General features: G+C 37.0%; 1 protein-coding gene across 4 annotated transcripts; it reads left to right on the top strand.

The window, feature by feature from the left end:
* Positions 1-5957: 5957 nt before the first annotated feature.
* On the top strand, positions 5958-16433 carry LOC110655982 (retinoblastoma-related protein). Of its 4 annotated transcripts, none has more exons than XM_021812492.2 (16): positions 5958-6201; positions 6892-7215; positions 7343-7389; positions 10564-10762; positions 10993-11059; positions 11176-11355; positions 11452-11645; positions 11773-12652; positions 12772-12928; positions 13041-13113; positions 13878-14057; positions 14155-14274; positions 14350-14491; positions 14609-14721; positions 15868-15983; positions 16065-16433. In XM_021812492.2, the coding sequence occupies exons 2-16, from the start codon at positions 7183-7185 to the stop codon at positions 16207-16209; spliced, it is 2646 nt and encodes an 881-aa protein (XP_021668184.2). In that variant the 5' UTR covers positions 5958-6201; positions 6892-7182; the 3' UTR covers positions 16210-16433. The 4 variants fall into 4 exon arrangements, with proteins under 4 accessions (XP_021668184.2, XP_021668175.2, XP_058001660.1 ...); XM_021812483.2 differs by having other exon boundaries at positions 16059-16433; XM_058145677.1 differs by having other exon boundaries at positions 6843-7215; positions 16059-16433.
* The last annotated feature ends 580 nt before the right edge of the window (positions 16434-17013 follow it).

Raw genomic sequence — 17013 nt, 5'->3', positions numbered from 1 at the left:
AGTCAGATTGTATTAAATAAATGTAATATGATTGTCAGGTGAGCAGGAGATGACCTTCTTCCTCCGCCCAGCCGCCACAGTAATTTGTCGTCAAGTCTGTGAGTAAAATATTAATTTTAATTGTAATTTCGATATTATTATATGTTCAGTATGCCCATGCATCACTTATATGCATATATTTATTTAGTTAAACTCTAGGCACGATTTATGTTGCATTCATAACTGTTAATATGCTATGGATGTTGTTGTGGTAATTTGGAGCAGTGTGCGTGCGTTGGCGTGCGTGTGATGTGGTGTGGACTATGGATAGGACGGGGTAGTCACGGCTTGAGTAATTCGCTGGGACCCTCGATTTGGTTATTAAGTGGAAGTCCGAGCTTGAGTAATTCGCTGGCACCAGGTTGGATTTAAGAGAGCTGTATAGGGGATCAGCTCCCATATGTTATGATTGATACTACAGGGTGTGTGAGTGCTCCAAATTACCTTTTTGATGTTATGATGTGAAAATGATGTGGATGTTGCATTTCATTCCACAGGTTGCATGAGTTTTAGATAGTTATAGAGATTATGGTTAAAATTGATATTTTACTCTCTGAGTCGAACGCTCACTCCTGTTCAAAAATTTTTACAGGCCACAGGAGGATATTTTGTTCTGGGTTAACCTGCTTTTCTACTTCGCAGGTTGTTTATTAATATTTGTGTAATTTTAATTACTCCTAGAATTTCCGCATGTGTTAGCAGTAATTATTTGAATTTGGTCTGTAATATTATATTCATGTTGGACCTGTAAACTTAATATTTTAAGTCTGTTTTGATGGATTGGATGAGGGAGCTGAGCTCCCATTTATTATTATGTTGATGAGTATGTGGAGGGTGAGCTGAGCTCCCCAATTGACTATATATTGTGTTTACAGGTCGGGTGAGTCGAAAACTCCCCGTTGGTAAGTCCATTTTATGGCCGGACTCTGTCCGTTTGTTTTCTTGAAATTGGGCCCAAATGGGCCTTAGAGTTGGGTTAATGAATAGTTAAGGCTTACTACGGGCCTCGGGGGCTTTAGGCTGGCCCAGGTCCTAGTGCCGGTCCGGCCCATAGGTTGGGTCCTGACAGCAGACTTTGTGTCCAAGTGCTTGACTTGTCAAAAGGTGAAGTTTGAACACCAGAGACCGTCTGGGAAGCTGCAGGAGCTCCCTATCCCAGAATGGAAGTGGGAAATGATCACCATGGATTTTGTGACTGGGTTGCCTCGTACCACGTGAGGATATGATTCGATATGGGTAATTGTAGACCGCTTGACCAAATCAGCTCACTTCTTACCTGTGAAGACTACATATTCTGTGGCACGATGCGCGACTCTACATTCGAGAAATAGTCAGATTGCATGGAGTTCCGGCTTCCATAATATCTGACAGAGGGCCCCAGTTCACTTCTCGGTTTTGGAGAAAGTTGCAGGAGGCACTTAGCACACAGTTGAACTTCAGTACGGCTTTTCACCCTCAGACAGACGGACAGTCTGAAAGGACAATCCAAACACTGGAAGACATGCTTCGCATGAGTGTCTTGGATTTTGGAGGTCAATGGGATGAGCAGCTAGCTTTGGTGGAGTTTGCCTATAACAACAGTTACCACTCCAGCATAGGGATGGCACCCTATGAGGCATTATATGGAAGAAAGTGTAGGTCTCCTCGTGTTGGGCGAGAAATGGGAAGCGAAGGTGCATGATGTAGACCTAGTGCGGTACACATCGAGGTAGTTCCTTTAATTAGGAAAGCTTGGCTTGACTTTAAGATGGCGAGAAGAGTTATGCAGACCCTAGACGGAGGGATGTGGAGTTTGCAGTGGGCGACTATGTATTCCTGAAGGTTTCTCCAATGAAGGGAGTCATGAGATTTGGAAAGAAGGGCAAGTTGGCACCTCGGTATATTGGACCTTTTAAGGTTACTGATAGAGTTGGAGCAGTTGCCTACCGGTTGGAGCTACCACCCAACCTCTCTCACGTTCATCCCGTGTTTCACATCTCCATGCTCAGGAAATACATTCCCGATCCTTCTCATGTACTGCAGCCGGATGTGATGGAGCTAAAAGAGAACTTGACAGTTGAGGAGCAGCCTGTAGCCATAGTGGACTACCAAGTGAGACAGCTGAGATCCAAACAGATCCCTATGGTTAAGGTTTTGTGGAGGAGTCAGTCAGTGGAAGAGTGCACCTGGGAGTCAGAACGGGACATGTGTAGCAAGTACCCTTATCTGTTCAATGTATAATCATGTGCTTTATTCTGCCTTGTGTAAAATTCGATGACGAATTTTCTGTAAGGGAGGAAAAATGTAACACCCCAAAATTTTAAATTTTATGAGCATTTTTGGTATTTTAATTTTATTTAAATTTTAGGAATTTTTTTGAGATTTTTCGGATTTTAAAAATCGGGTTCGATTTTCCGAAAATATAAACTTTGATGAATTTTAAAAATTAATTTAAAAACCACGTGGCAAAACTAAAAATATATTTGGAATCTACGTATTTTTCTGAGTTTTCTAGAATTTTTTTCGGAATTTTTGGACCTCGTTTTCGGTCCCGAGGCAGAGTAAAAATTCAAAATTTTGTATTTCGAATCGGACCGGCCGAATCGAACCGGACCAAATCGGACCGATTCCCTTCCCTTTTTTCTTCCCCGCGCGCGTCGTTCCCTCTTCCTTTTCTCTCTCTTTTCTCTCTCCTCCCTCCTGTGGCCGGCCACCTCCCAGCCACCCAGTAGGCCGCGCGCCACTCCTCGACCTCCCGGCCAGTGTGCCGCCCGAGCAGCCGAAAATCGCGCGGGAATTCCCTCCCTCGCTCTCGCGGCGTTTCGGCTTCTCCGGCCAAAATCCAGCCGATCCGGCCACCAATTGGACCGGGTCTTGTGTCTAAAATCATCTACTCGGCGAGAGCTTTCCATAGACACCAAGAACGCCGAAATCCATAGAGCGGTTTGTCCGATTTTTGCTCGGGAAGATTTTAGCCCATTTTGACTTTCGGGCTAGATTTCTCACAAACCGTGAACCCCACGAGAAAACCGAGAGTACCAGAGCGCTCCACTCGTCGAGAGCTTCGCGGGGATATAAATTTCAAAATTTTCCGACACCGTTTTTCGGTGGGTCCCACGGAACTTCGCAGTGTTTTTTCGAGCATTAAATGAGCTTAGAAAATTCTGAAAAATTTATGTACTAACCCTCGTGTTGTGGGCTTCGTGTAGGTATCCTCAATTCGCGGAAATTCGACAGTTGACCAGGTCTGTGAATTTTCGGCCAGACAGACCTGTTACCGGAAAAGTCTCCGAATTGGACCGAAGTTTTGGCTATCCTCCCATTGTCAGACGTCCCGAGCGCGTTCCCGAAGTCGGAATTGGCAAAGGTAAACCCGAACCTTGCTTTTTCGTAATTTTCTAGTGTTTAAATAGGATTAAAAATTCATAAAATATTGGTGGTAGCTCATAAAATTATGATTCTTTTTGCAATAGCTTAGTAATATTGCTAAGGACCGCGGGGCAAAGTTTTAGAATTTTTAGAGCTTATTTGGGCAGTTTTTGCAAAAATGGTCAATTATAAGGACTAAATTGAAATATTACATATTGTGATGGATGATTGATTTGATGGGCCCAGGAGGGGCTGTGTGATATGATTGAGCTGTGGATATATGGATTGTAAATATAGAAGTGTGTTTTGAGCCATTTTGCAGGTTGGGTAGGTCCTAGGTATAGGGAGGCTAGGATTTTCGGCACGACTTAGGACGTATTGGTCTTTTTCTTTGTTTGTATTGAGTCAAATTTATTAAATGATTGTAATAAAATTGTCAGGTGAGCCGGGACAGCCTTCTTCCTCCGCCCAGCTGCCACAGTGATTGTCGTCAAGTTTGTGAGTAAAATATTAATTTTAATTGTAATTTCGATATTATTATATGTTCAGCCTGCCCATGCATCACTTATATGCATATATTTATGTAGTTAAACTCTAGGCACGATTTATGATGCATTGATAACTGTTAAAGTGCCATGATGTTGTTGCGGTAATTTGGAGCAGTGTGCGTGCGTTGGTGTGCGTGTGATGTGGTGTGGACTATGGATAGGACGGGTAGTCACGGCTTGAGTTCTTATGGGACTGATCCTTCGAGGGGTAGTCACGGCTTGAGTTCTTCATTTGGGACCCTCGATTTGGTTTATTGCGAAAGTTCGGCTTGAGTTCTTCGGCACTGAGTTGGATTTAAGAGAGTGTATAGGATCGGCTCCCATATGTTATGATTGATGCTACGAAGTGCGTGAGTGCTCCAAATTACCTTTTTGATGTTATAATGTGAAAATGTTGTTGATGTTGCATTTCACTCTACAGGGTGCATTAGTTTTAGATAGTTATAGAGATTATGGTTAAAATTGATATTTTACTCTCTGAGTCGAACGCTCACTCCTGTTCAATATTTTTTTTCAGGCTACAGAAGGATTTTATTTTGGTTAACCTGCTTTTCTCCTTCGCAGGTTGTTTATCGATATTTGTGTGATTTTATTTACTCCTAGAATTTCCGCATGTGTTAGAAGTATTTATTTGATTATGGTCTGTAATATTATTATCATGTTGGACCTGTAAACGTATAATGATATGCATGTTTGATAGATTGGATGAGGGAGCTGAGCTCCCATTTATTTTTATGAGGATATGAGTATGTAGAGGGTGAGCTGAGCTCCCCAATTGAGTATTTATTATGTTTACAGGTCGGGTGAGTCGAAAACTCCCCGTTGGAAAGTCCATTTTATGGCCGGACTCTGTCCGTTTGTTCTCTTGATATTGGGCCCAAATGGGCCTTAGAGTTGGGTTAATGAACAGTTAGGCTTACTATGGGCTTCGGGGGTTTTAGGCTGGCCCAGGTCCTAGTGCCGGTCCGGCCCATAGGTTGGGTCGTGACAAATTACTAATAGAAATGCTAAGTCAACACTTCTAATCCAAAGTTAATACTGATTATTTCTACTTTATGGTAAAAAAAAAAGTTTATTTATAGCAAAATTGACATCATTTTCATCAAAAACACAATTTATATTTTACCTGCCTTTCACTCCTTGCCCACTAATTCTCCTCAACTTCAAAGCCTTATAAAGCTATTCAACACTGTCTCCTACATTCATTCGCTCCACCATTATCAAACAATGCGCTTATTCCTTCCCTACAAGCTATCACCTCTATGATGTTCACTTTTACCCAACTCAACTTGGCGCTTATGAAAACTCAATCTCATTTTTCATCAATATTTTCTCTTAACGACTCAATTAGATCCATCTTGACAATCCTAAAATATGATCAATTAATTCATCAATTAGGTTTTATTTATTATAAATTAAGTTTAATTAGTTTTAATTTTGGGGGATTGGAGATGCTAACTTGCTATCTCAGTTAGCATTTAGCGGGTAACTAATAACGAGGTTTAATTAATAAATTTTAAAGTTTAGAGTGTATTTATTAAAAATAATAGTTTAGGGTACAATTATAGGAAAAAATAAAATTTAGAATTTTTTAAGGTATTTTAACGGGTAGAATTAATGGCGGAATACGTACAATTGTAAAAAATTTTAAATTTAGGATATTTTTATTAAAAAATAAAATTGTGGTAGAATTGTTAAAAATTTCAAATTTAGATTTTTTTATATTATTTTTTCAAGTAAAAAAATTGAATTTTTAATTTTAAATACAAAAATGAAAAAAAAAATGAATTAAATTATTACGAAATCATCATAGCTTTCAGGAAGTGGATTAGTATTTGCTATAATTATTTTTAATTTTATAAATAGTGAATGGTGAAAGAAAGAAAGAAAGAAAGAAAGATAATGTGGCGTTATCCCGCGGAATAGCGCGGGAAATCCAGCTTGATATGCACCACCAGATTAAGTGTAGATTTAATCTCGACCGTTCAATCAATCCTATAAATATATCTTCTTGTAATCGAACCCTAGTTTCACTCTCCGATTTGCTGCTCCTTCAGTCCTAATTCCTTGTCGCCTCAACTACCGCCGCCGACTATTATCACTCGCCGACAACGCAGCTACCAACATCCGCCACTAATACGGTGCGATCCGGCCTCTTCGGATCCTCTCCAGCGGAACTCAAAGCAAAATCCTCTCAGTTTCTTCCACATTCCCGCTCATACGGTGTTCCAGCGACTGCTGAGTTCGGTCTGTATATTTGCTCACGGTGAGTCTAAAATTGATGCTTAGTTTTTGTGAAATGCCAAATCATTAGTAGATTATTAGAGGTCTAAACGCGTCGAACATATCCAACCGTGAAACCGCTCCCTGCTACAGCTGCCACCACCGTACTTACGTTTTTGTCGGGTTCTTTCAGTATGCATTTTTGAATTATGCATTTTCTTTATAATCCAAGAAATACAGGGAAAAAGTAATTCTCTTTTTTAGCTTGTAAATTTGGTAGTTTTGTGGATATGGATAAAGACAATGCCGTATTTATAGAGAGTAAACTTTCGATCTCCGAGTAATACGCACAAGGCTGAGAAGTTTTGAGTGCAAAATTTGTCATCTTGTGTAACAAGGGTTTTATTTACATTGGCTTTATAAGGTGGTGCATTTTCGCAAAGTTCCTTATTCTGGATTTGAAGCTTGGAAAACAAAGTTTTCCCTGTTGGGTTGACTAGTGTTATAGTTAGATTAAGCATAGGGTAGTGTGGGTTCTATGCGATTGTCACTCTTTAAGTTACTATTATTCCAAGAGTGGAAAAAGTGAAAATATAATCAAACTAACAGAGCTGTTCTTTTCACTTCTCACGCAGTTTTTGAAACCCTTTCAAATTCTCATTCTTTTTTTTTTTTTTTTGAAAGAGCGCTGAATACTCTTCTGATCGCTCGCATTAATTGAGTGCTCCAACAGGTTCAAGCGTAGCACATCTTGTCTCAGTACCAAAGCCCTGCTACAGGTTGCCACCTCATATTATGTGAAAACAAAACATCCAGCAGCAGCTTCCTTATGCTGCTTTGTGTGTGGAGCACAGTGAGGGCTGCTTTGCTGTTCATTTCAGGAGCTTTTACTGTTCAAGCTTGTGAGCTACAGTTCATGCTTCTAGCTTTAATCTAGTTTGCAATATAATATCTTGCTGCATTGTTGAATTCTTTGAAAAGCTACCAGCAATACATTGTCAAGGCTATTCCAATCTTGAGTAATATGTATGGTGCAGATTTGGAGAACCGACTTGAGGTATGCATATGTCAGAGACTTATGGTTGCATTGTAATGTAATATTATTATTATTAGTATTTTTATGCTTTTATATACATAATTCTGTATATTTGTTTGAGTATGGTTGTTACACTTTCTTCTATTAGGCAAAGGAGCAGCAAGCCAATGTTGAGCACCTGAACATTTTAAGCAGGTAGAAATCATTTTTCTTGTATCTGCTGCTATAGGTGTTGTTATAGTCATTCATTCACTACTTTATTGATTGCTACTTCATGATATTTATGTATCTGCTTAGCTTGTTTAGTATTCTAGAAATTCCTTTGCCAGTCTTTGCCAGCTTGTTTTGAGTTTCTTTAACTGGGCCATAAAATGGGTAGCAAAGTATTCTAGAAGGCTGACAACAGGGGTGGTGTGTTTTCGTAGAATTTCTCGAAGTTACTTTTTACTGCATACCTATCAGTATATGTGCTAGAATACTTAAATAGGCTTAGTAGTTGTGTTGGCAATGTTTTTTGTTTCTATATCTGATGCAAAGTCTACACTTGAATGACTATGAATCATTTGCTCTTTTTTTTAGCGTGTTCATAATCAGTCACTTGCCCTCAACTTTTTTAACACGTTTATATGCTTTTTACAATGGAGATATTACAATGTTGATGGTTAAATCCAACAGTCATTGGCTTTGTAGTTGATGTGTCTATTTGTGTGATTTCTTTTATGGTGTAAAGATACAAACTCTTTGTGGCTTACTAAATTGATTTCTAAAGAAATAGAAGGAGAATTCTGACAAATATGTAGTAGGTGTTTGATTGTAGAAAAACACCACCAGCTAGTATCTTTGATATGCTGTTTCAAATCAACTGGTTGTACTTATAATTATAAAAAGACAAAAATATTAATGATTAAATAGGTATGCAGTATGTTTGCTGGAATGTGTCTTTTGGTGCTTGTGCAGACCCCATGCAGGCATTCTATGGGTCTATATACTATTTGTGTTTGCTTGCAAAAAACTTTATATTTTGCTGTTGAAAAGTTGTTTTTTTTTTTCAGTATCTGGCAAATTATCCAATCAGGTGACTTGATTTGTGTGTGTGTGTGTGTGTGTGTGTGTGTATATATATATATAATAATAATACAAAAAAGTTCCCTCACATATAGATGATAAAATTATCATTTCATTAACTTCATAGCTTATAATATAGCTCTGGAGCAAATCAAAATTAAATACATACATATATACATATACATATATATATATACACACACACACACACACACACATATATATATATATATATATATATATATATATATACATATATACATATATATATCAGTGTTATTAAGGCGAAAGGCGACACTAAGGCGATAGAGTACTCTATGGCCTTAGGCGAGAGGCGAGGCGAGGGCCTTTTTGAAATAAGGCGCCATAACATTAATTGCTTAAATTATATATATATATATATATATATATATATTCATCTTGATAAGTAAAAAATCATATTAAAAAGAAAAAAAAATAACAATAATAAGAAGTAAAAAGTAAATTAATTAACAACAAATTAATAGTGTCCATATAAATTACACAATTACTTACTAAGAACAAAAAGAAAATAATCAAATTAACAATAAATTAATAATACTCATATAAAATAAACAACTAATATCTAATTAATAAGAAAAAAGTAAAATTAATCAAACTAAAACTAATTAATAAGAATAACAAGTAAAAGGTAAACTAATTAATAACAAATTAATAATACCCATATAAATTAAATAATTAATTAACAATAATAAAAAGTAAAAAAATCAAATTACTAATAAATTAATAATACCTATATAAAATAAATAATTAATTAACAACTAATGTCTAATTAATAAGGTAAAAAGTAAAACTAATCAAATTAAGAAGAATAACAAATAAAAATTAAACTAATTACCAACAAATCAACAATACCCATGTTAATTAATCAACCAATTAAACAAGAATACAAAGTAAAATAATTAATTTAGCAATACCCATAAAATTTAAATAATTAATTAATAAGAATAAAAAATAAAATAATTAAATAAAAAATAAATAAATAAATAAATAAATAATAACTAATTAATAATAAGGAGGGGAGGGGGAAAAAATAAAATAAAAAGGGACTGCTGAAAGAAGAAGGAGAAGAGAGGAAAAAAAAAAAAAAACAAAACAGGTGGTCTACGCAGCAGCAGGGAAAGCAGAATAAGTGGAGAGGGAGAAAGCCAAGAAGAAAAAGACGTGCGAGAGAGAGATCGGAGAGAGGAAAGAAGAAGAAGACGACGTGAGAGAGAGAGACTGGAGAGAGGAAAGAAGAAGAAGGCGACGTGAGAGAGAGAGATCGGAGAGGAAAGAAGAAGAAGAAGAAGAAGATAAGAGAGAGAGAGAGAGAGAGAGAGAGGGCGTACCTGTTGGTCCTATTTTGTCTCTGTCATGAGCGTGAGGTCAAGGAAGAGAGCAGGGCTGCTGTCTTCACGGTGCGTCTCTTTTGCGGTGGGTTTATTAGTTTTTTCATCAAAAAAAAAAAAAAAAAAAACTTACAGGTGCTTTGATGAGGCGTCGCCTCTCGCCTGCGTCGCCTCTCGCCTCTCGCCTCGCCGGCCTGAGGCGTCGCCTCTCCAAAGCCCAGCCAGGCGTTCCAGTCGAGGCGACAGAGGGGGGCCTCGCGTCGCCGGGCGCCTCGCCTGGCTCGCCTTTAATAACACTGATTTGATTATTTTCTTTTTGTTCTTAGTAAGTAATTGTGTAATTTATATGGACACTATTAATTTGTTGTTAATTAATTTACTTTTTTACTTTTTATTATTGTTATTTTTTTTTTCTTTTTAATATGATTTTTTACTTATCAAGATGAATATATATATATATATATATATATATATATATATATATATATATAATTTAAGCAATTAATGTTATGGCGCCTTATTTCAAAAAGGCCCTCGCCTCTCGCCTCTCGCCTAAGGCCATAGAGTACTCTATCGCCTTAGTGTCGCCTTTCGCCTTAATAACACTGATATATATATATATATGTATGTATATGTATATATATATATATATATATATGTTTATATGTGTATATATATGTATTTAATTTTGATTTGCTCCAGAGCTATATTATAAGCTATGAAGTTAATGAAATGGTAATTTTATCATCTATATGTGAGGGAACTTTTTTGTATTTTGTTATACAATTGCATCTTCTGGTGCAGTGACTGGATAATCTTTCACCATGCAACTGAATTTTGAGTGCAAATTTGATTTCATGAGCTTCTTTCTTTTCTTTTTTTTTTTTTAAATCTGAAGTAAATAACATTTTATCTTGTTATTATTTGGCACAAGGCACTACAAACATGCATATCGGGAACTTTTTTTGACAAGTGATGCAAATGTTGATAAGCAGTCAGCAGTTACCAGTAATAAAGCGCCAATGTCAGAATATCATCGATTTGGATGGTTGCTGTTTTTGGAACTCCGTGTGCATGCATTCAGCCGTTTTAAAGATTTGGTGACCTGCACAAATGGGCTACTTTCTGTGCTGGTTAGTTCCAATTTTATCAATTACTGATACTAGTATGATGGTCTGGTCAATGGAAACTGCACATTTACTTCATCCTCTTCTATTTATGTATAAGTTTCATATATGTAATTCCTAAGAATTAGCAGTCCTACCAAATGATGCCAGTTTTATCTTTTTCCCCCTTATGCCTTTAAAAGATAGTATTGTAGCAGAGGTTTGACATTTTTTTACTATTTAATGGAACTTGTCAGGCTATTTTGATAATTCACATTCCAATTCGCTTCAGAAATTTCAACTTGAATGACTCTCAGTGGTTTGGTAATAATCTTGCCTGTTTTAACAATTTTTTGTTAGAATTTTTCTCAATTGCCCAGAGAATTTCTACTTTTGAAAATTTGTTAATTAGTATCTAACAGTTTTTGTGTATAGTACAGTTAAGAAGGGTGAGAAAGGTGTTGACTTACTGGCGTCACTTTGCAACAAATATGACACCTCTGAAGATGAGCTGAGAAAAACAATGGAGAAGACCAATAATATAATAGCAGATATTCTGAAGAAAAAGCCCTGTTTGGCATCTGAGTGTAAAAATGAAAAACTGGATAACATCAATCCAGGTGCGTTTGGAATCCATATTTGTGCCTGTGGATATTTTGATATTGGCAACATGTTTGCATTTTATGCTTCTGAAATTCTCATTATCTTTGATGCAGATGGTTTGATCTATTATGAAGATTTAATAGAAGAATCATCGCTGCAGTCCAGTTTGGCTATTTTAGAGAAGGATTATGAGGATGCAATTCGTTCCAAGGGTGACCTGGATGAGAGGGTATTTATCAATGAGGAAGACAACATACTTGGTTCAGGAAGCCCATCTGAAGGTGCTATAAATGTAACTGGCACCAAAGTAAGTTTTGTGCCAATTTCACATTCCATAAGACTCAGATATAAAGAATTATTTTATGTTTTATGATTTATTTATTTATTTTTTGTTTAAACATAATTCGATAACACAATTTACTTGTTCTGTACAGAGAAAATTTGATCAGATTTCCTCACCGACAAAGACAATTACAAGCCCGCTTACTCCCCTTCGATCCCCTGCATCTCATGCAAATGGTATTTTAGGCAGTACAAATTCTAAGATGGCTGCTACACCTGTAAGCGCAGCAATGACAACTGCAAAGTGGCTTCGCACTGTTATTTCTCCTCTTCCACCAAAGCCCTCAGTACAGCTGGAACGCTTCCTTGCATCATGTGATAGGGATGTTGGTAATGATGTCATACGTAGAGCTAAGATAATATTGGAGGCTATATTTCCAAGTAGCTCTCTGGGAGAGCGTTGTGTAACTGGAAATCTGCAAAGTACAAACCTGATGGACAACATATGGGCAGAACAACGAAGACTGGAAGCCCTAAAGCTGTATTACAGGGTTCTGGAAGCAATGTGCACAGCAGAAGCCCAAATATTTCATGCAACTAATTTGACCTCTTTATTAACTAATGAGAGGTTCCACAGATGTATGCTTGCGTGCTCTGCTGAACTCGTCCTGGCAACACATAATACTGTTACGATGCTCTTTCCTGCAGTTTTGGAGAGAACTGGCATTACAGCTTTTGATCTTAGCAAGGTGATAGAGAGCTTCATTAGACATGAGGAGTCTCTCCCAAGGGAGTTGAGGCGGCATTTGAATTCATTGGAAGAACGACTTTTGGAGAGCATGGTGTGGGAAAAGGGCTCCTCAATGTATAATTCCTTGACTGTAGCAAGACCCTCTCTTTCTGGGGAGATAAATCACCTTGGGCTATTAGCAGAACCAATGCCATCTCTGGATGCAATTGCCATGCATATTAACTTTTCTTCTGGAGGTTTGCCTCCAGTGCCTGCTTCACAAAAGCCTGAGTCATCTCCAGGTAATTTTTCTTGAGAAAAAATAAATATATGATCCGAAGTAGCAACGTATATAACTTGTATTCAGTAAGGTTTGTATGTCTGATGCAGCATTTCATTGGTTGTCATGTATCATATTCAGGTCAGAATGGGGATATCAGGTCTCCTAAGAGACCATGCATGGACTTCCGAAGTGTGTTAGTAGAGCGGAACTCCTTTACATCACCAGTGAAGGATCGCCTACTTGCCTTTAATAAATCAAAGCTACCACCACCTCCTTTACAGTCTGCCTTTGCCAGGTAAATTGGTATTCTTAGGGCGACATGAAGTGGCATCTCTGACCTTTTAAGGTCAATGCTACAGCATTTTCATTTTATCTAATTGTGAGTTCTGTGTGGATTTTTGTTTCAGTCCAACACGTCCAAACCCTGGGGGAGGAGGGGAAACATGTGCAGAAACTGGGATTAATATATTCTTTAGTAAGGTAGTGGATAGACTATTTTAATGTTAATGGCCATTGTATTGCCAACTTGACAATCTAAGATAATTGTTCATATGCTTTGAGCATTGGATGCATAGGTCTTCTTTCCCTCTGCCTGTAATGGTAAAATGGTTTTCTTTCTATTGCATTGGTGGCGGCGGCTGGTTTTGGAGCCGCAGTTATTGGTATGTGCTTGGTTGGGTATTCAATCTGGCTTTATCTTTGAAGCTACCATGCTTGCAATATATCTCATGCATGGTTCCAGAATTAAGTGTGCAAACAAGCAGGTTTTAGCTGATATCTTGGTGGTTCAAGAGTCGGCCAAATATTAAGAGCTAGAGGTTGGCTTTAGTATATTCAAGCTTAAAATGATGGGTGCAAGTTTGTTTAAAACAAAATTTAAGAACCTTAAGCTTGGCTTTGATTTCTTGAATCGGATGTATTTGTAAGGCAGCTCAAGTTCCAATTATAACGGATCCCTAACCCTGCCCACCCTTTTTCATCTGTGGACGCATTGATAATAATGTAGAGTTACATATTTTATGTATTTGCTTTTGAAGATGATAAATATTCTGGAAAGCTATGTTTGTTTATCTAAGCCATTTGTCTCACCTGTTGTCGAGCATATTGGTGACAGTTTGCAGGTTTGTCTATCATTTTTAACTCTTAAGAGTTGTTGAAGAATTTGATCAACATGAAACTATGTTGCTTTATTTCATTTTAATTATGTTCCAAGTTTACCAGTCCATACTTTTTGTCTTGCCTAGATTAATAAGTTAGCTGCTGTCAGAATCAATGGTATGGTTGAAAGGTTACAACAGTCTCAGCAGCATGTACGAGAGAATGTCTATCGTCTTTTTCAACAAATCCTTAGTCAGCGGACGTCTTTGTTCTTTAACCGCCACATTGACCAGATCATTCTATGTTGTTTTTATGGAGTTGCAAAGGTTTGTTTTCAGTAACTTGAGAGTTTATTGGCTGCTATTGAATGATTGCTTTCATCTTTCACTTATTCTTCTCATGCTCTCAAATTTTGGCCTCTAGATTTCCAAAGTGAATCTAACCTTCAGGGAGATCATTTACAACTATAGGAAGCAACCTCAATGTAAACCACAAGTTTTCTGTGGTGTCTTTGTTGATTGGTCTTCAGCACGCCATGATGGGGTATGATGCCTAATCTTTACTCTCTTGGCTGTTGCATTTTGTGGATGTCTAACCTTTAAAATGGTATGAAAACAGAGGACGGGCCAAGATCATGTTGACATCATTACATTTTACAATGAAATATTCATTCCTGCTGCAAAGCCTTTACTGGTGGAGGTTGGTTCTGCTGGAACTACAAAAACTACCCAGGTTCCTGAAGCCAATAACAATAAAGATGGTACTTATTATTATTATTATTATTACAACTACTTTATTAGTAATGCCATATTTATAGATTTGGTGTCTGCCATTGCATTTCCAAGTCATTTTTAAACATCTGTTTGTGGCTTATCAGGTCAATGTCCTGCATCACCTAAAGTATCTCCTTTCCCAAGTCTCCCTGATATGTCTCCAAAGAAAGTTTCTGCAGCACATAATGTGTATGTCTCTCCATTGCGGACATCCAAGGTGATTTTCTTTCTCAACTGTTTTCATTTAGGCTTCCTTTGGAATAAATCATTTGCAAGAAAAGAATTCAATTGAATTCTCATAAAATCATATTTGATCAATTGAATTCTCATAAAATCATATTTGATTTCTACTTCTTTTAAATTGTAAATTTTTTGAAGTTAAAAAGAATTGAATTCTTCCATTCCAAACATGAGAATTGACCAAAAAGAAATCGATTGAATTGAATTCTTGTGAAATTCTACATGCCAAACAAGGAGTTAGAGATGATTTTGAATTTTATTTTTTCAATTGAAATCTAGTAAAACCTTATTTGATGAGCTTGCCAGAGCCATAAAATGAGTAAGCATGTAGGAAGTCTGGTCTTATTCCTGTCAGTTAATTCAAGACTTGTTTGAGTGACAACATTCTCAGGTTGCTTTTCGTTTATGTGAATACTGGAACCAACATGGTTTATCTTTCTTTTTATCTCATCTTTCATCATTGAATAAGAAATTTAGTTCTTCTATGCTAGTAGTGTCTTAAATAATAGCATCCTTCATTGCATTGTCAGCTTGTCACCTTTTTTTACTACACATTTTTTGGGTTTTGGACATCCTAGTGAATTTGAGCGTGTCAAACCTTAAGTCTATCCTACAAAAATGAGATACTGGGGATGAGTCTAAACAGTAAATGAAACCTTTTGCTAAAGTACGTTAATCGTATTATAAAATGATAGAATGACTAAAAATAAGAAATACATGTATTTCTGCTGTAAAGCTGTAATCAGTTTTACTGGGGAAAGCTTATCATTTACTGATCACGTTTCTTTGAACCTTAGCTGGAAACAAATTCCAGCTTATGCGGTATATATTCAACTGTCTAAGAATAAAAGAAAGAGGTAAATAGCATAACTGAACTGAAGTCTCCTTTTTGGTTGTCAATTGTTTATTGGTATTCTAGCAAAAGCACAATTCACAGATGTATCAGTGAATTGGTGTGGCTGCTTTTATGCACACACATGTAACATGTTAATTGCTCATAATGCAGCAAAAGCTTGATCACAGTTATTTACTGCAAAATCAAACTACTTGGTTTTCAGTACAGGGTGTTCTTGTGCCATCCTATTGATGTCTTATGTAACTTTATATGCTTTCATGCTTTTAGATGGATGCCTTGATCTCACATAGCTCAAAAAGCTATTATGCTTGTGTGGGGGAGAGCACTCATGCATACCAGAGCCCTTCAAAAGACCTTACGTCTATCAACAATCGATTGAATAGGTATACTTTCCTTTGGTGAAAGCTATAAATTTTGTTGTTCTTAATCAATGATGTAATTGTTTGCATTTTTCTCAGTAATAGGAAGATCAGAGGCACACTGAATTTTGATGATGTTGATGTTGGTTTGGTTAGTGACTCCATGGTGGCCAACAGCCTCCACCTTCAAAATGGGAGCTGTGCATCCTCATCTGCTGCACCTCTGAAATCTGAACTACCTGACTCCTAATTTCAACTCTCGCATTCTTTCATATCCTGTCTGTAAATTCTAGATCTATGCCTAATTCCTCTTAATTTTTAATGTGCTCAGAAATGTATGACACAGGGTGTTGTATGAGCGGTGAGTTGTGGAAGGGACGACACCCCCCACTCCCCCCCTCCCCCATGCGCTTTGTAATTTAGATAGTGAACCTGAAAATTTAAGTCGGATAAAAAAAATTTATAAGTTTCTCATTGTGGTTTCGTTGTCTTTCTTTTTTTTTTTTTTTTTTTTTTTTTTTTTTTTTTTTGTGTATATATATTTTTTGGAACTACCTCATTGGAGCATTATGCTATTCATGCCGTTGCATGAGAAATGGGTAATGATTAGCACTATTTGTCAATTATGAACATTTTTACTTGTTCTGGGGCCTCTTTTCTAAATCATACTATTGATCACAGAACGTGTACAAGGATCAGTTTAATAATGAGCAAATGCAGCCGGTCAGGTGCCTATCCTTGTATCATGGGTAATGCTAGATAAACCCAAGGCAGAACAATTTACATAATCGCAAATAATTTATAAGCGAGATGCCTCTTCTGGCTTATTACCTATTTTGTCCCTTATAAAATTAGTTGAGTTATTTGCTCTATTTGATAAATTCAGTCCCTTTGTCCCCTTCTTCAGACATGGTCAAGTGGGAGTTTGAATATTAGGCATGTTCGATAAGCGAGTCAAATTTGAGCTTATTAGTCAAGGCTTGCAAGTCGGCCTGACTTATTTATAGGCTCAGGGTTGGTTTGTTTGAAGGTTATGAATAGGCTCGTTGAATAG

This window comes from Hevea brasiliensis, chromosome 4 (assembly GCF_030052815.1).
Source record: "Hevea brasiliensis isolate MT/VB/25A 57/8 chromosome 4, ASM3005281v1, whole genome shotgun sequence".
In the NCBI taxonomy this organism is placed as follows: Eukaryota; Viridiplantae; Streptophyta; class Magnoliopsida; order Malpighiales; family Euphorbiaceae; genus Hevea; species Hevea brasiliensis.
The sequence above is the reverse complement of the archived record's forward strand: the minus strand, read 5'-3'. Positions and strand labels throughout refer to the sequence as shown.

What these genes read in the sequence shown, in the direction of transcription:
- LOC110655982 (XM_021812483.2), top strand. Translation starts at nt 7,183, where the DNA reads ATGTATGGTGCAGATTTGGAGAACCGACTTGAG. An exon ending in CACCTGAACATTTTAAGCAG is followed by an intron (nt 7,390 to 10,563) that starts GTAGAAATCATT and finishes ATTTGGCACAAG; the next exon opens with GCACTACAAACATGCATATC. An exon ending in GAATGACTCTCAGTGGTTTG is followed by an intron (nt 11,060 to 11,175) that starts GTAATAATCTTG and finishes TGTATAGTACAG; the next exon opens with TTAAGAAGGGTGAGAAAGGT.